Source organism: Triturus cristatus, chromosome 4_1, assembly GCF_964204655.1.
Source record: "Triturus cristatus chromosome 4_1, aTriCri1.1, whole genome shotgun sequence".
In the NCBI taxonomy this organism is placed as follows: domain Eukaryota; kingdom Metazoa; phylum Chordata; class Amphibia; order Caudata; family Salamandridae; genus Triturus; species Triturus cristatus.
Genome location: NC_140585.1, coordinates 804440709 through 804460050, shown reverse-complemented (window position 1 = coordinate 804460050; position 19342 = coordinate 804440709). Strand labels below are relative to the sequence as shown.

The 19342-nt window shown below is 45.1% G+C and overlaps 1 protein-coding gene across 1 annotated transcript in view; it reads right to left on the bottom strand.

The window, feature by feature from the left end:
• LOC146855584 (adipocyte plasma membrane-associated protein-like) overlaps positions 1-17483 on the bottom strand; it is a 104755-nt gene extending 87272 nt beyond the window's left edge. The window contains exon 1 of the mRNA XM_085653415.1: positions 17207-17483. Coding sequence (XP_085509541.1) covers positions 17207-17208 — 2 coding nt within the window. The 5' untranslated portion in view covers positions 17209-17483. The remainder of the gene's footprint in view (positions 1-17206) is intronic.
• Positions 17484-19342: the final 1859 nt, after the last annotated feature.

The following is a 19342-nucleotide window of genomic DNA, read 5'->3' as shown; positions in this document are numbered from 1 at the left end:
AGTTTGGTTTGCCCTGTTCCCATCATGCACTGGGACAGGTACAAACTAATTTGCATGTAGCCAGGTTCTGAGCTGGGATGGTGCAGTGAGCTAAAAAACGGTGATGGATTAAAACCATGATCTCTTGACTTGGTAAGAGTATTCTGCATCATTCAGAAACTCTGTCCATCACCACCCCCTTTTTCCCAAATCGAATTTATCCACACTCAGTGTGGGAGGGTATGCTCAGACGTGAGTCCCTTGCTCATTGCACCATCAGGATTCAGGCAAGCTGGGCCGACGAAGGCTGTGATGCCAGAAACCGGTCCCCGGAAGCTTGTTTCCTTCCCAGTATAAGAATTGGCTTGGTAGTTTGGTTTGCCCTGTTCCCATCATGCACTGGGACAGGTACAGACTAATTTGCATGTAGCCAGGTTCTGAGCTGGGATGGTGCAGTGAGCTAAAAAACGGTGATGGATTAAAACCATGATCTCTTGACTTGGTAAGAGTATTCTGCATCATTCAGAAACTCTGTCCATCACCACCCCCTTTTTCCCAAATCGAATTTATCCACACTCAGTGTGGGAGGGTATGCTCAGACGTGAGTCCCTTGCTCATTGCACCATCAGGATTCAGGCAAGCCGGGCCGACGAAGGCTGTGATGCCAGAAACCGGTCCCCGGAAACTTGTTTCCTTCCCAGTATAAGAGTTGGCTTGGTAGTTTGGTTTGCCCTGTTCCCATCATGCACTGGGACAGGTACAGACTAATTTGCATGTAGGCAGGTTCTGAGCTGGGATGGTGCAGTGAGCTAAAAAAACGGTGATGGAATAAAACCATGATCTCTTGACTTGGTAAGAGTATTCTGCATCATTCAGAAACTCTGTCCATCGCCACCCCCTTTTTCCCAAATCGAATTTATCCACACTCAGTGTGGGAGGGTATGCTCAGACGTGAGTCCCTTGCTCATTGCACCATCAGGATTCAGGCAAGCCGGGCCGACGAAGGCTGTGATGCCAGAAACCGGTCCCCGGAAGCTTGTTTCCTTCCCAGTATAAGAATTGGCTTGGTAGTTTGGTTTGCCCTGTTCCCATCATGCACTGGGACAGGTACAGACTAATTTGCATGTAGCCAGGTTCTGAGCTGGGATGGTGCAGTGAGCTAAAAAACGGTGATGGATTAAAACCATGATCTCTTGACTTGGTAAGAGTATTCTGCATCATTCAGAAACTCTGTCCATCACCACCCCCTTTTTCCCAAATAGCCTTGTGGAGCCCAACAGAATCTAAATGAGCGGCCCCGTAATGAAAATCCAAATAGATATCTGCTGTTTTCATGTATAGGATTAGAGAAAAAGGTGTTCTTGAGGTCGATAACGGAAAACACAGTGGTTGTAGGTGAGATTAATGTCAACAAGGTCGTAATATCAGAGACAACAGGATATTGAGAAATCACAATTTTGTTGACTTCTCTTAAATCAATCACGAACCGGTAAATCATATCCCCTGTTCCATCGCCCCGTTTTAAGATAGGGAGAATGGGGCTATTGCATACATTAGAGGAAACTTCCTCAACCACGCCTGTACGTATCATGTCATCAATGATAGATATCAGTGCATCCTCACCTTCCTTTGATATTTTATATTGCGGGACCCTTGGTAAGGAAGCATCCTCCCGAACCTGTATATGCACGGAGAAATGTCCATTCTTCCAACATCTGTGTCAGCAGTAGCCCAAACACATGAAGGGATAGAATCAAGGTCTGAACATAAAGAAAAATTATATTGTTTAGGCAATGTCTTTTTCCCAAAAATGACACGTACTCCAGATGGGGAACAATGTATAGTAGCATGGCAATATTTCAAAAGATCGAGTCCCATCAGATTATCTGGAGCATGTGGGGGGGGGGGGGGGGGGGGGGAGTAAAAAGGGGGCTGTAGTGATGACATTTTGAAACTGCAAAGGTAGTTTTTGGGACACAGGGCTAGGAGTTGGTGTTCCATCAAATCCTATCAATGAAATCACTTGGCCAGACAAGGGTGTCCCAGGGACCAGTTTTTGAGATATTGCACTATGTGTCGCCCCTGTATCCACTAAAGATTTCTGATCCTGCCCAAGGATAGTGGCTGTTATATAGGGCCCCGACTGGTCTACAGGTATCTCAACTGGTCCTCCTTGTCCTACACTCTCCTAGGCAAAATGTGTTCCCACAGTTTCCTCTGATTCCCAATCCTCCATAGAATATTGATTATTTCGTTGATCAAAATAATTTCCTTACCTATTTCTCTCTGGAGCTTGAACCTGCTGTGGCTGCTGTCGGGGAGCTGAAGTCCCCTGACTACCATTCACTTGTCCCCTTCCTCTCCCACCAGCAGCTAAAACAGGACATTCGGAACGCCAATGTCCCTTCTCCTTACAATAAGCACATGCATCCAACCCTAGTAGAGTTTGTCTACGCGGTGGCCCTACTAGAGGTGGTTGTCTGAAATTCTGACCATAATTTTGACCACAACCTCGACCTCGAAGTCCATAGGTCTGGACCATCATCACCTTAGTTTTCAATTCTTTTCGTTTTCCTTCTTTTCTTTCTTGCTCAGTGGTCAACCGATTCTGATAATACTGAGCCATATCTAATATAGCTTTTGGGGTTACTGAAGCCCATGTACCCTCAGAATTTTTTAAGCAAACCGATATCTTAGGAAGTAAATATCCCACAAATCGATCTACAAATAAATGTACACCCGTAGGTGTAGATGTATCTTGCCCACTAAAATCGTGGAACACTTCCTCAAAGCGAGTAAAGAAATCAGGGATGGCCTCTCCCTGTTTTTGTTTACAAGCAGTGAGAAGTGCCCAAAATATTTTCCTGGCCGGAACCATCGTTTTTATATAAGCGAGTATGATTGCAGGAAGATCCAGTATGAGCTGACTAGGTTTCTTATCAGGCTGCCTATCCTTATCGGCTGCTACTACGGCAGCCCAGTCTCCTACGAAGTCAACAGCATGATCCTGTTTCCGGGTAAGTCGCCACATATCTGGTGGCAGGATCATACCAAAAAAAATATCAGTATCTGCTAAGGTCATGATACAAGAATCAATGGCTGCCTGTACATCATCATAAAATCTTCTAGGATTTTTCCGTATGTCTGGTAAGGAGGCTTTTAAAGTGAGTACATCCGGCGTATATATCCAATTATACAAAAAATGGGCTCTAGCATCAGGACTATTAGGGTCATCATTATCTGCATTCCCTCTTCCAGGAATGAACTGTGGCGGAGCTTCCCTCATAGGTCTTATTCGAGGAGAGGAAGAGAGTTCATTACGATATCCAATTATCGTTGCTATGGCAGTGTTAATCCTACTTACAGGGAAGGCTCCTACCTGACACTGTCGATTAATAGCTCTAACATCATCAGGGCCATTCTGTCCTGTATTCATCTCCCATTGGACCATAAGTTGATGAGAAAGCTTATTTATGAGACAAAGAAGCTCGCCCTCAGAAAAATCCTGTATCTGATCTATCATTTCTCCTACCTCCATTTCTAGATCACTCAACCAATTTAATACCATCAATCTTATCGCATCCTGATGTGATTGAGATAGAGTGGAACGAAGAATTCAAGGGGTCAGGACAGATACAGAAAGTACAGGATCATCAGTCATTTTGGGCGCAGTAGCCTGGGATGGGGGCGCAGTGGCCTAGGATGGGGGCGCAGTGGCCTGGGATGGGGGCGCAGGGTCTGGGATGGAAGGGGTAGAGGATGTACCAGTACTGGTTGAAAAATAGGGAGCTGGACAACCGCGGGCAAAGGAGGGGGAACCGGAGGTACGGGGGAATGACATTTGGTGGTCCAGGGGGAAGAGGTGTTAAGGGTACATCAATAGTCCATCAATATCTGAATCCACATCCTCTTGGTGGACCTGAACTGCTACTGTCGGTCTAACTATATATTCCTTACAATTAATAATCTATGCTCTCTATCTAAACATTCCTTTTTCTCCTGAACTTCTTTACCCTTCAATTCCTTATACTTCCGATACTCGGTCTTCCTTTCCTGTTTCCTTTGTACCTTCTCTGCCTTGAGCTGCCGCTCCTTCACTTCTTTCCTCCACATACGCAAACTGTCAAACATAGCTGGCCTAATTTTATTTAAAAACAATCGTTTCTCTAGATACTCGAGTTTGTGAGGGTCCATTGTTCCCTCTAATGGCCACTGCAACTGGGGATCCCCTTTCGTATATTTGTTCCACAATGCAATATACATGATGGGACAAATACCATATTTGATGTACATCTCAAAATTCGGCGCACCTTCTGGTGGCGCCGGCTGACTTGCTTCCAAAATGTTCTGCTTATCGCAGCAGCAACAACAAAACTTCCAAACAAAGAGTCCTAATCACAGGCATGTTATATAAGATATAAAAAACTTAAAAACAGAGAGAAATAAAAAATATTCTCACACTACCTGTAAAAAAAAATGTCAGGCAAAACAAACAGCAAGTTCCAAAACAGATTCTAAATTCCAAAATTCCAAGCAGATTCCGAACGGATACCAAACAAATGCCAAGGCAAATACAAAACAAATTCTAACCAAATGAACCAGTTAAATACAGATTTGCCTTATGTGTAGTCTTCAACTCCCACCTATCGATCCTCCCTGATCCAAAAGAATGACCGTCCGAGGGCTCCAGGCAATGCCAGCAGCCACCAGGAAGATCTGAGTTGGAGAGCTGAAAAATCACCTTGGACTACGAGCAACACTAGTCTCTTCAGGTGGGGCGCCCCTCAGCGAAGTTCGTGTTACCGACACGATCCAGGTTAACCAGACTTAACATCATTGGCCAGCTACTCACTAGTGTTCGAGACTTTTGTTATTTAGGTGTAACTTTTAGCGGTCTAGGAACCTGGCACCCAACTTAATAGCTCCTGCCTTAAACTCAGAAGGCCAACAGACACAGTGCTCAATCTGACCAGATCTGGAGGTAGTGGGACTATTCCCCCTCTGTTCAAAGTGTACAACTCCCTCTATGCTTCTACAGCCACACAAGGAGCAATGATTTGGGGCTTTCACAACTATTCCTCACTGCAGGTGGAGGAAAACCACATTCTTCATAGAACTTTGCACCTACCACTGTCTACCCCATGTTTTAACATCTATTTAGAGCTTAAACAGGGTTACATCACAGACCAGGTTCAGGTGGCCCCGTTACTACTGCGGGTCAGTATATGGACTAACCCAGCTGCATCTTTATGCAGGGACATTATTCTGGACTGTATCAGCCTGGAGAGGGGTTCCTCTTTCCGCTGTATCAGTAAATCATTAGACACCTTTGGGTATCCCTCTGTTCAATAATCCATGTAACATCAATAGCACGGACAAGTTAAAAGTTAAAGCCGCATTCTTTGAGCACTGTGAAGAAGCCAGAGTGAAAGCTGAACTACCCAAATGCACTGTGCTTACTTATTTTAGATCCTTTGCCTCAGTGGAACCTGTTCTATATTTAACTTTAGATCTCTCTCTCTTTTATTCCGCTTTAGAGCAGGTACAATGTATAGGCCTTTGCGTTTTAAAGACGTATCTAACTTAGAGGGGAATGCTGTATTACCATGTCCGTGTAATAACAAATCAGATCAGGCACTATTGAACTTCATGTTTGCCTGCTGTGGGTACAAATTTTCATGAAAACACTAATAAAAAAGTTAGGGCACAGTCTGTGCAGAGAAGCCTTGTTTCACCTGCAACTACTGCATTTTCCTGATGGATGTTTTAGTATGACTTCTTTTTTTTTAATCCGCAATTAGAACTAGAAAATCAATGGATGTGAGTTGTTAATGGAGGAAAACAATGACATGATAAATGAACTGCTTTATTACGTGTGATTTTAACGGCAAAGAATATTTATTAAGAGCTATTGTAGGAAAGTAGGATCTGCTTTGATGGTCACCCCCACTTTTTGCTGGTGTCATTATGGTTTACTAACTAGTCTGAGTGGGATCATGGACCCTAGTCTCTGCGCTTCTTCCCTAAATTGGACATGGTGAGTATTTAGGTACCCCCCGGATTGGCTACTGATGTACCCTTGTTAGGCCCTAGTATATGGTACTAACATACCCAGGGCATAGGTACACCAGGGGTCTTCAATGGGCTGAAGCATGTATGCCACCCATGGGAGACCACTCAAATTGAGACTGCAGCCTGTGTAAACTGGTGCTAGCACCACTTATGACCGATATAAGTTCCCTTGTATCCGAGGTCACTGCACTTAAAATCTATAAGTCACCCCTAAGGCAGGCCTTTCAATCCTGAAGGCAGGATGCTTGGTTATAAGTGTGAGGGTGCTCCTGCATGAGCAGGACACCCCTACAATACACGGAGTCCATTCTCCCGGGTTGTAAGTGCATCAGCCATTAGAAATATTTAGTGGTCATGCATCATTACGCAAAGGCTATCTCTAAGCTGGTTGAAAGAAACCCTGTTGTGTTTGGTATCAAACATGCTGGAATCATACCCGTTAAAGGTATGATTCCATGCACTGTAAAGCTCCTCCGGGAGGCCTTCAGTGCTCCTGGTACCAGTCTTCTAGACCCGGACAGAAAACTATGGCTGCTGCCGACCAGAGACACGATGCTGCCCTCTGCTGCTGAGTCAAGCTCCAGCAGGTGAAGCCAGGACAATAGGTTTACTGTCACACAGAGGTGAGACCACCTCCCAGACAGGACTTGGTGTACTGGGACAGGGCGGGGGCACTTGCCAGTGAAACTAGACTGACTGCTTTGAAGGGCACATTTGGTGCCCTCCTTGCATACTCCAGTTGAGAACAGTTCAGGGAGCCGCTGGCTTCCACTCCGGCATGAAACTGGACTGCCCAGCCCCTCCTCTAGGAAGGATCCCTGAATCGTTCCAACCCTTTCCTTAGGGTACTTTAGGGCTTACCTGTGGGTGGAGATTGCAACTGGGAAGACTCCTGCTGCCCCTGGTCTCGTCTTCCTGCCAGTCTTCTGCAACGTCTGTGCCTGTGCTTCACACAGGTTCTTCACAAGGCCTGCTGACATCCATTACACCCGAAGGAATCACCCTTGGAGTGAAGGAGTCACTCTCCTGCATCTGCAGGCACCGCAACCAAGCTAACCCGTCTGCTGTTCCTGAGCTCCCATGGACTCAGGAAAGGTTCAGCAACACAGGTGGTGGTTCTGTAACTCCCTTGAGGCCTGCCCTGTCTTCATAGCAAGTTTGAAGCCAGTATCCCTCATTGGAACCACGGGAGCAGTACCCCTGTGCACTGCGTCGACTTGCCATTGCCAAGGATTTTCGACTCTTCACCAGAGATCTTTGGGCTCCAAGAAGCTCCAGCCTCAAGCATCTCCTGTAGCCAAGATCTTCACCTCACTTGGACCTAGCTGGTCCCGATACTGCACCTTTTTCATCGACTAAGTTGGTTGCCGTTGCCAAGGCTTGTTGATGCCCCGGCCGGACTCAGACCCCTTGGCTCTTGACATCCGACATGGGACAGCTCATGAATGGCTCCTGGTCTTCCACAGCGTTGCCTGGTCCGCACACCTGCAAAGTCAAGGGCACTGTCAACTCTCCTGCATTCCCGACATCTGTGAGCATTCATCTTCTTGGGCACTCCTGAGCGGCATAGACTCTGTCCCCTCTGCTTGCAGGTACCTCTCATCTTGAATCCACCTCTGGGTTCCACTGGACTCTTTTGCCTTCTTCACCAGTGGCATCTTCACTGAAGTCCGCCATTGTGGTCTACGGTGGTCTCTGACGTCACTTTGCACCTATGCACCCATCTTTCCCGGTGTAGGTATCCTGGTTCCTGGGGTACCCACTGGTGGGGTGACTCTCCAACCTTCCATTTTCCCCGGGGTTTCTTCAGAGTCCGCTGGGAATGGTCCTTCTTCTTTAAAACTGCAACCCCGACTTACCCATTGACTTGTATTGAGCACGCAGTCATGTTCCCACTCTGCACACGGCCTCCGTGAGGTTTCTGAGTCCCCGACTCTTCTACATCTTCTGGGTTCAGTCCCGACTTAAGTCATGGTTTGCATTTCATTTTTTTGTATATGGTTCGGTCTCCCCCTGGAGACCACTGTGTATTTGTGCTACTTACGTGTTCTATTATCCAAGTATTGTGTGTATTGAGGTTATATCTCCGAATAGGAGATATTGTAATGCGTTAGTGAGTGTTTATAATAAATACATATTTTTACGATTACACCGTGTGGTTCCTTTTCACTTAACTACACCATAAGATTAAATACTGGTAAAAACAAGCGGTTTTACTCTCCTTCTGGACTAAGCCTGAAGGCTGCTCTCCACAGCTACCACTTAGTGGTCTTAGACAACCTTAGAAAGCTCTCCAAGTTCACCATAAGGGTTGTCTTGATTAGTGCAGGGCGCTACACTTACATAAGCGTACACCATATACTAAGCCAGCCTCCTACAGCCATTTATACTGTTTTATGCATTTTTCTTCTGTTTTCTTTTATGGCTTATTTAGGTTTAATAAAGATTTTATTGATTGATTGAATAATGATCCATTTTACATAAAATTGTACCATGCTCGCCAACCCTTGTTTCAGGTGCCAGTCTGCTCTTCAGGTGCCAGTCTGCTCTTCAGGTGCCAGTCTGCTCTTCAGGTGCCAGTCTGCTCTTCAAATTAGCCCATCTCCAACAACAGCTTTATAAGCAAGAAGATCTTTTATATAAGAACTATGGTCCATATTTATCAAACATTCACACAACTCTGTAAGCAACCTTGCTCCACTGCACTGCGTAAAGGGGCAGGAATGCATCATATTTACCATTATAAGGCACATTCCTGTCCTTTCCTCATGCACTTTTGTTTGCCTAGTGCCAATGCAGGCCCCCTTGTGTCATACTGCAAGAGTGTCTATGTTGAAGGCAGGATTGTTTTGTGCATGAAGAGACTCCTTCCTGCACAAAAACAATACTCAGAGGCATTTTCCCCTTTCTAATTGTGCTGCATTCTGCATTTCTGAGGAAACGACGAGGAAAAATGAAGATATTTCTCCACATTACACCTTTAGTGGAGTAGCGTCCAATTTTGGCACATTCCCAGGTCTACCAATGTTGGTAAAGCTGGGAATGTGTTAGAATCCATGGGTGGATGCGTGGGAATACCCACGCTCCTCTCATGGCACACCTACCTCCCACAGAGTAACGCAAGGCAGCGATTTGCGCTGCCTTGCATTACTAAAGATTTTTCAAGCCACTCAGGGGCACACAAGGTGGCCTTGTGTGGTTTGCTAAATCTTGTTTAGGTTTTGCGTCACACTTATGTGGTGCAAGGTTGATGCAGAAACTTGATAAATATGGCCTGTAGACTATTTATAAATTTGAGAGATGCCAATCTATCAAGTGCAAAAACGCTTTATAATAGGGGACAGTCAACTACTCTGGGGCAACTTCATAAAGGGAAATTGCATCTTATGTGTTAGGACAAAAAACTGTTTTGGATTAAGAGGTCCAGGTAACTTTTACCTTTTTATTGGGCCGAGATTGTATAATAAACTGACAAAAAGCAACTCAAATAGAACTTTGTGGTCTCTCCATAAACTCTTTAGCATGGACTCTAAACCTTCCCATTTACAAGACTTAGGGCAGCATTTCAAAATTGTTGCAGCAACATGATCGGCATTTGCAACCGTTACCGCACTCACACAGTAATCTTGCATTACAAAAGAGGGTGTATCTGGTATTGTGGACTCTTCTATTTTACATATTGCACAGACAAAGTTAGCTCCTACGCAACAGCAAATGCATGTCCATCATTTTTATGGGGGCATAATCCATGCAATGGGGGATGCTTTGGCCCTTGCACAAGCCCCATCCAATATTTGTGTACATGAAAAATTGTGCATGCAAGGTGGCAGGAGAGTCCCAGGCATCCCCTTGGCTCTTTCCCTCATGACAGGATGCAGACACAGACTGTACTCTTTCGGGGTATGAACACTGGCCCCCTTCCAACAGCAGGGAAGGATGACCCCCTCTATAGACAGCGATAGCCTGGTAGAGGTAGCACTGTCAGCATCTGCATTGAGGCACTCTGTACCCTGACCTCCGAGGACAGAGATAATGTCCAGATCGAGACTGGTGGTGTCAGAGCTGCAACCCACTCTTGTATGATCCTGAGGGCACCTGAAAACAGTTTAACTGAGACGAAAGGGATGAACCAGCACTCTGTGTTTCTGTCCAGGGTGATGTTCTGTACATGCAGTAACATAGAACACTCTAGGGCTATGAGATGCATAACATAACTCGCCGAAGCGCTCATAGACTCGATCCTACGAAGAATCAGCAGTGATCTAAGCCACTATTGTTCATATATTAATATGTGAATTGTTTTGAGAAGAAGTATAATAACCATTTGATTTACTCATTATGTCACCATTTGCATATTTAATTTTAAACAATTTATTTAAAAAATAAATGAATTGATGTATGGGCCTAACGTTCTAGATTACACATAGGAAAGTATACTACTGTGAATAATTTAAGTATATATGTGACTGGTTTTAAATTGTGTATGTGATAATAAAAAATATGCTTTTTTCTTTCTACACGACTGTATTTCTTAGCGTTCATATGTATATATCAAAAGTTTTGAATTGAATAACTGGCTGCCTAGGAGTTCTTATACAAGACAGCTTCAAAAAAAGGTAATGCAGAGCAGGGAGTACAGCACCGTCTGCATCTTTGTAGCATCTTGAAACCTGTTGGAGAGACATTTGGGTGCTTTTTAGGTCTCGCCTAACCCAGCGCATGCGCTGGTCTGGCGAGACTTTTAGTAAGGGCTTAAAAAAATGCTACCATGGCCGGCCTACAGCTTGCATGCATGTGCGCGGGCACGTGCTTACGAGCAGAGGCGCCATATGGCTTTCCTCGTCATGCTCATCACGATCACGATCACTTTCACTTTCGGGCCTCGGTATGGCAGCATGTTTAGTCATACAGTTCAAACACAGTACAGAGGGTGGACACAGTACAGAGGGTGGACTGTGACAATTCCAGGAAACATTTTAAAAACGAAAAGCACCACCGATAACATCCAAGGCCTCTTACCTAGCAAGGTAACATAGAGCTTAGAGGATACATTTCTGACAGTGGAGTAGAACGCAGCTTCTTCTAATAACAGATTTTGCATAGCGTTGATATTAGCTTTCAGCAATTTCAAAGCTCTCTGGGGTGGGGGTGGCATGGATGTTATAAGACTGGAATTTTAAACTGGAAGTTGATAGTCACGAGGGGTTAGTCAGTCTAGACTTACCTTGGCGCAGAGGTATGTTTCAAGGTCTGTCTCACAGAAGAGAGGCACAGCTCAAGCAGAGTTTTCCACAAGTGTCTTGTGAATTCAGGTGCCTCCCGCCACGCCTCTTTTCCCCAATCTTCCACCGGTCTTTTCAGGCGAAGCAGCAGCCGGGAGCCGAGCCGACCGTGGACATGTATCTGCGCCTCACTGACGGGCGCTGACGAGACTTGACGTGCTCGATTCGTATAATGATTCACGATGACGCAGGCCACGTAATGTCGTGCTCGCTGGTGCTTTCTGTTGTGTTAGTTGAGAGGCCAATCGGAGTCCGGACACTGAGGGCCTTGCTCTTTTAGCGTCATTGAGCAACAAGCTTACACACTCACTGCTAAGCGTGTGTCGAGAGGTGTAATGTACTTAAAGAGAAGCTCTGCTTTGTTGTCAAAAAGTGTCACTTTAGTCCACGGTTTAGGAAGTCTTTCTAGCCTTGTGTCAAAACACCTCTTGAGCTTCTTAATTCTAAAATACTCCAGTCATTTACACTTTGTTACTAAATCTGTGTATATCTAGCATAATGCTGCTGGTGAAGATGTGAGCCTGAGGGATATTTCTGGTATTTAAAGCTAAATCTGCAAGATTTGTGGAATCCGAGGTAAAGCACTGCTTTCTAAGTCATAACTAGAAAGCATGTGTAATTTGATTAGTATCTTTACTACCTATTTATGTGTCTGCTGTGCATGTTCTAATGGATACTTCTTTCTGCAGGTATCTGGACAAGACAAAGCAGGTTGATAAAGGCATCCCAGGTGCTCACAACATCAGTTTCTTCTGCTGATCCCACAAACATCAGAGTTTTTTGAGTTTTCTTGCTTTTTTAGGTCTCGCCTGACCCAGCGCATGCACTGGTCTGGCGAAACTTTTAGTAAGGGCTTCAAAAAATGCTACCATGGCCGGTCTACAGCTTGCATGCATGTGCGCAAGCTTACGAGCAGAGGCGTCATATGGCTTTCCTCGTCATGCTCACTAAGCGCTTCGCTCGCCGCGCTTGCGATCACTTTCACGGCCGCTTTGCTGTTCTCCGTGGGCCAATATTTTCACGGCCGCGTTAGTTTGACGGCTGTGCACCTTCTCCTCATGTTATCTGTGCCTCTCCTCCTGTTATCCCTGGTGCAAGCGGCACCCCGTTTCTTCTTGTCTTTCTATTCTCCGTCCTCTTTGGTTCTCTGTATCTCTCCTAACCTGCGATCTTCCCTGTCTCTCACCTTTATCCCACCCCCTGCACTTTCTTCCTGCACACCGTCTTTCATAACATTTTAGTGTCTCTCCGCTGCTTTGTGAACCTTCCCCTCTTCACCACGCCCCTCCCCTTTACCTCCTTTTTGCACTTCTTATCTCACTTTTCTTTCATGGCTTCGTTGTGATCCTTTCTTCCTCCCTCATTTTCGTCCACCGTCCTCCCCTTCCTCTTGCTACACACCTCTTTCCTATTGATCCCTGTCTTCCCTTCAACCCCGTCTCACCCCCCGCTTCTCTACATCTGTCGTTCTTTCCCCTCCAGCATCAGATTTCCTTGAGCTCCTTTTTTTCCCACCTGTTCTCCTTTTCGCTGCTTCCCCTTCCACCTTCTCCCCATTTCATCCACTCACTTAGCCCCCTTCTCGTTCGCCTCCTTGCCCCTCTGATCTCCCCTTCCCTCCTGCTCATCGGCCTCCCCTTGTCCGGCTCTATATATTCCTGTTCCCCTTCGCCACCACCTGTTTCCCCGCTGCTGACCCGCTCTCATCTCGCCCTGCACCCCCTTCTCGCGGCCTCTCTGCACACCCGGCCTCTTCCTTCCAGTCACATATGCTCCCTCTGGCCTCTCTTTTTCATTGTTCCTCAATATCTCTCCAAGGCCTTTCGCTCACCCACTTCCTTCTTCCCCCATACCTCATTTACTCACCTGCTCACTGTCTTACTCCCTGTCTGCATCGGTTTCATCCTCTGTCACTTTCTCTCGCGTCTCCCCTTTTCACAAGCCCCATCCCTGTCTCTCTCTCTCTAATGCCTTCTTTCACTAATTTATTTACATCTCTCTTTCTCACCTGGCACCTCTCTTTACTTCGTTTTGCTACCTCTCATCCCCACTCCTTTACACCCTTCTCACCTGTATCCCTCCCTGTGCTGCCTTCCACCTGTCACACCTGTCTCCAGTTTCTCTTCCTCTCTCTGCTACATTTACCCCTCCCCACCATCATAATATATTCTGAGGCCCCAGACACCACCATGCGCGGGAGGAGACAGCCGCTGATTGAGATACCGTGTGTAAAGGGAGCACTGATGCAGTCACACCTTGATACATACACTCAAGGACTGCCAAAGGGACTCTTTTCCTCAGACTCTGCGCTTTGACAGCACCGGTGCTTGTTCTATAAAATCTATGCATAGGTTTTGAAGCTAGCATTTTGTGTTTTTTCATGTCAGCTGACGCACTTGAAATCATTAGTTGGTGGCGGAGACTGAAGCTACTGTGTTTTCTTTTTCCCAGAACACTTTATTTTTAAACTTCGAAACAGGCACTTGGGGCCCTGCATAGTTGTTGTATAGGGGTCCGTAAAAACTGCTGACAGGCCTGGTGCTGCTAGACGCTCCTCATGCTATGCCTTGCACCCTTCTGACTTGCACCCTTCTACCCCTCTGCCTTGCACCCTTCTCCCCCTCTGCCTTGCACCCTTCTCCCCCTCTGCCTTGCACCCTTCTCCGCCTTGCACCCTTCTCCCCCTCCACCTTGCACCCTTCTCCCCCTCCACCTTCCACCCTTCTCCACATCTGCCTTGCACCCTTCTCCCCTTCCACCTTGCACCCTTCTCCGCCTTGCACCCTTCTCCCACTCTGCCTTGCACCCTTCTCCCACTCTGCCTTGCACCCTTCTCCCCCTCTGCCTTTCACCCTTCTCCGCCTCCAACCTGCACACTTATCCACCTCCAAGCTGCACACTTATCCACCTTGCACCCTTCTCCTCCTCCACCTTGCACCCTTCTCCCCTTCCACCTTGCACCCTTCTCCCCTTCCACCTTGCACCCTTCTCCCCTTCCGCCTTGCACCCTTCTCCACCTTGAACCCATCTCCCCCTCTGCCTTGCAACCTTCTCCCCTCTGCCTTGCACCCTTCTCCCCTCTGCCTTGCACCCTTCTCCCCTCCGCCTTGCATCCAAGCATTGGCATAGCCAATAGGTCTCGCTTTTGGGACCTTATAAGTATTTAGTTAAGCAGCACAATATCCTTGGTGCAACACCACCAACTGTTGCATGGCTAAACACTTATAAGGTCCCAAAGGCGAGACCTATTGGCTATGCCAATGCTTGTTTTCCCTAGCAGGACGGGAGGGAGCAAGTAAAGAGATGATGTGGGGTGGGCAGGGCAAGTAATAATGGGACAGGGGCAGGTAGGACAAGCAACAACGCAGGAGGAGGGTGGGGGGGGGACAGGGCAAGAAACAATACGAAAGAGGGGAGGAAGGTGGTGCAAGTAAAAGGGAAAAAGGCTCTAAAAGGGGCAAGCAGTGGAAGGACACTGGGCAAGGGAAGCATTACTTGGCCATGCTTGGGGGTAGGGAGAAACATTAGATGGGGAAGGGCAGCTGGCGCTGACCCCAGAAAAGCAAGGAAATGAGTAACAATGAAGCCAACAAATGGTAAGCAATGGGCAGGCTCAAAGCCCCCTATAAGTAAACAAAATGTCTCGCAAGTGGCAGTGGGGAGAGGCAAGGTAGAAGACAAACTGTGAAAGATGCAATGTTGCAAACCCTACTGAAGGGGATAAAATAACCAAAAGCACGCCCAAAAAATATAGAAGCGCATGGGTGCAGGCAGAAGTGTGTTTAAGGAAGGGGGAGGGAAGTGTCCTGCCTAGAGTGAAGCAGCCTTTACCATACAACCTCTTTACCACATAGGTCTTTGTACCTTTAATACGCAGCACTTTACCACACAGGTAAGCATTTTCTTTTAAGTAACATACTTTTTATATTATTTAAAAAAAGTAATTTTAGGGTTTAAGGAGTGGTAGAGGTAAAGGGAGGTGAGGGTGAATTGAGGGCTCACGGATGGGTAGTAGTAAATGGAGGTAAAGGTGACTTGAGGGTTTGGATGGGTAGAGGTCAAGTGAGGGGAGGGTGACTGGTGGGAAGACAAAGGGAAGGGAGGGTGACTGGAGGGTTCAGGTGGTGGATAGAGGTAAAGGGAGGTAAGGGGAATTTTATGGATTGGGGTGGGTAGAAGTAAAGGTGAAACATAACCCTTTAGAAATCAGCATGTGTTTGATGATGAGTAAAACGTCCTCTAAATTATAAAAGGAGGTAACCAATAAATAAGTAAATGTGACACAGCTGCAAATGTTAATTCAGAGAAACACATGTATGGCAACATTCTTTAACGAAGGAAGTAGGTTTATAGCTTCATCAATAAAAGCAACAGGCGGCCGAAATGAATGTTTCAGAAAGTGGTCACATGCCACAAAGTTTCATTATTGGTAGTTTTTTGCACTCAGCTCTTGGAAACACGAGGAGCAAGCAAGTTGTCTTACAAGCAAAAGCAAAAAAGTACCACAATCTGAGCACAATCAATGCTTGAGAACACTAAAGAAATCAATTACTACTTGGTTCATGACCTGGGAAAGAAAAAAAAAAAGACAAAGTGAAGCCTATGGGCTCTCACCAATGAAAAGGAAAAAAATAAGATTGACAATGAAGCCAACAATGGCAAGAAGGCAACGGGTGAGCTAAAAGCCCTTTATACATTTTTCTTTCTTAAAATCAATAGATCATCGCAAGCAAGCAACAGCACTGTCTCTGGTGATACCTTAAAACCAACCAGCCTGGAATTCTTACTTCCTATCTACAGCCAGGAATGATTACCAGGCTATGTTGCAACCAGGAACTTGGAAATGAAATGGAACATCATTTCATAGATTTACAGATGCATAGGTGTTAAAAGATTTACTAGATCAGACAATTGGTGGAATAGTGTTTGAAGATGTAACAAAAGATTTTAGCCTCGCTGTTTACTCAGCCAGATTTGGTTCAAGCAGAATCGTCTGGACCGGAACGAGAAGTTTGGGAAATTGATAGGGGTGGGGACTATGGGAAATCTGTTAATTTCCCTTAAGAGGTGTTCAAAAAGTGTTCATGGTTCTACATACATACTGCAGAATTTCTGTCTCTGCGTTCTGCTGAACTAAGAAAAAATTAACATGTGCTGGGTTAATAATGGCTGATATTTTGCAGTTTAATATATTGATATCTGTCCCCCATTATATACAAGGTTTGAGTATCTAATCAACATGACTGTACTTTTGGTAACTACAATACACAGAATGTCTTCAAATTCTTATAGTAACTCCTTTTCATATAAAGCACTTCACTCCTAATTTCAGCAAAGTTTAAAAACGCAGCCATTAAGTGACATGAAACAACATTAACATGCAAAAAAAATGTTTAGACCTCCGAACATTATTTCTCTAAAACGTACATATACCATTTTGCACTCTGACTTTCTGTTAAGAGAAACCGGTGATCAGCAACAACAAAAAATATATAAAAATAAAAAAAGAGAGAGAAGTCAGTTTACTTCTACGTAAAACATGCACTTTTTGCCTTTACTCCGCATGTATTTCGAAGCCCACAAATATTTAGAAATTCATGAAACCTTAATTATTTTCAATAAATGGATTTCAAAACTGAAAGCGGCATATATATCGGAAACCAACTTTTTCCAACGATAGGTTAACTGGCATCACCAATACAGAAGAAATCTTGTTTGTTTAAGGCAAATAGGAATATTTCAGGAAATTTGAAAAAATATATGATTGAAGTGTGTATTATGAAATAATAAGCGGAGTAATAATGCCTGAATAAACTTTTTAATCTATACGTGAAATAGACACTGAGAAAATTAGTAAAACTATGGAGCCTTACATATCACCGGTCTTTGGTTTTCAGAGTCGCTGGGCCCTGCAGGAGGGTGGCGCGGTGAGCAGCAGATAAGAGCCGAGCAGATAAGAGCAGACCCTCCGAAACGAACACGAAAACAGTTCTTTGGAAAGTGCGAGTACCCCGTGGAGGTGCACTGCACAAACACACAAGAACTCACAAGCCTGCACCTCGTGCAAAATACGCCACAAATGTTTGTTGATCCTGAGTCCCGCCGCTCTTCCTTCTCCGCAGGGACATGCGTTAGCTGCACACCCAGGGTGAGGCTGGGATCTTAGAGGTGGAGTCTCCAGGGTTCACTCAGAGGGCAGGGATCAGAGAACTTGTTTGCAGCAACAGCTGCCGGAGCCACCATGGCTGGCACTTTCTCGGGGTTAATGGCGCGCGCGCAGGTGCCGGGAGGGGAGCCAGGGAATGACCTCGAACTTCAGGGAAAGTTATTCAAGACGGAACGAAATTGTTGTATTAATGAAAGAAATTGACCATATGGTACTTAAAGGATGAAATGCAAAAGATGTATTTTATGTTGATCTGATTCCACAAATCATATGCGTTCACTGTTACTCACTGGCAATGCCTGCAAACAAGTAACCAAGCAAATGAAACGTGTGTGATCTTTAATGTAACAAGTGTTTGTTTTCACTTCGGCAAATATGTCTGGCTTGTTGTTTCGACCCATAAACAGTATTGTGTTCTTTAAACCCAACCCGTAATATAGGAGGGAGTTGAGTGTATGTTGGACACGCTATCTATTTTTTATTTCTGCAATTTTATATAGCGCGAATTCGACCCGAAGGTATCAGAGCGCTTTACGTGAGCACCAGTCGTATTACAAACGGACTCATTCAATTTCAGGCACGGGGAGATTTTGTGACTTTGACCAGCATCACAGGATGTTTCAGCCTGACTCGAACCTGGTTCCCCAACTTCAAGGTCGGCCGCTCTAGCCAAGCCACACCCTCTCCCTAGGTAGTCTGTAGATAGAACATTCCAAATGTATTAAAATATCTCAGAGGGCGGATTAGGACATCTGCAGTGTGTGACATGCAAGTCACAAACTAAACAGTGAGTCTTGCGTAATTCTGAGGGCATAAGTGAGTTTGCTGGGCGTGTTTTAAGGCTTACATCCAGCGTGTGACATAATCTGAGGTTATTAGCTGGCCCCATGCAATGAGAGACTCCATCAGACTGCCCTAAACTTTAAACCAATAGCGCTCTGCGTGCTGGAACATGTGGAGCTCTTAACATAGGAAGGACAGCGACAAGTTTTACTATTCTTAAAGGCCAGCACTGGCCGAGGGCCCTCACCACAGGAGGCAAGTTGCCAGGGCGTTTATGAGGATACCTGTCAACTGTGTCACACACTCTGTCAGTGGTGCTGAACAATTTGCGTAGTGGGGACGCTGCCATCATTGAAGCCATAGAGATTGTGAATAATCCATGTGTTAGGCAAAGAAGTGGTAAAGGTGAGGTATGTATCCGGTGGTGCATTTTGGAGCGCACAGGCACAAATCTATTTCCAAAGCATGGTGTAGTAGGATAGCACACTGTGGTTTGCAGGCAAACATTTTCTCTTGAAATGGCAACAAACTTGGCACTTACATGTGGTTTTACTGATAAAACTTTCTAGTGCGTATATGTGATGCATTTCTTTTTACATGTTGTGCTATTCATGGCGATTGCTCCCTTTTATGTTGTTGTTTTTATTGTATTGTTATTTTGCGAATTTTCAATAAAAAGATCAAATTAAAAAAATAAAACTTTATAGTGCACCAACGACAATATGTGGAAATCGGTTTTCAGCAAATATTTATCATTTTACACATCACCAAGTAAAGTGTCTTGATTTGTTTTGATCCTATTAAAATCTTTTTTTTTTCCATCACACTTCAAAATTACAAAACTGCTGATATGTTTTGAAATATCCGTACAGTTCATTTACAGGTATTTAAATGTTATGTACAAGAAAAAAGTTGCCAGGATACAGTCTTTCCTCCCACACAACCGGTACCCCTGCAAGATTGTTAGGTTACTGTTTTAAATCATCTAACTTTGCAGTCAGAAAAAAGAACAGTAAACACAAATCTAATTTAAAAAAAAAAAATGTAAACAAAATGTTAT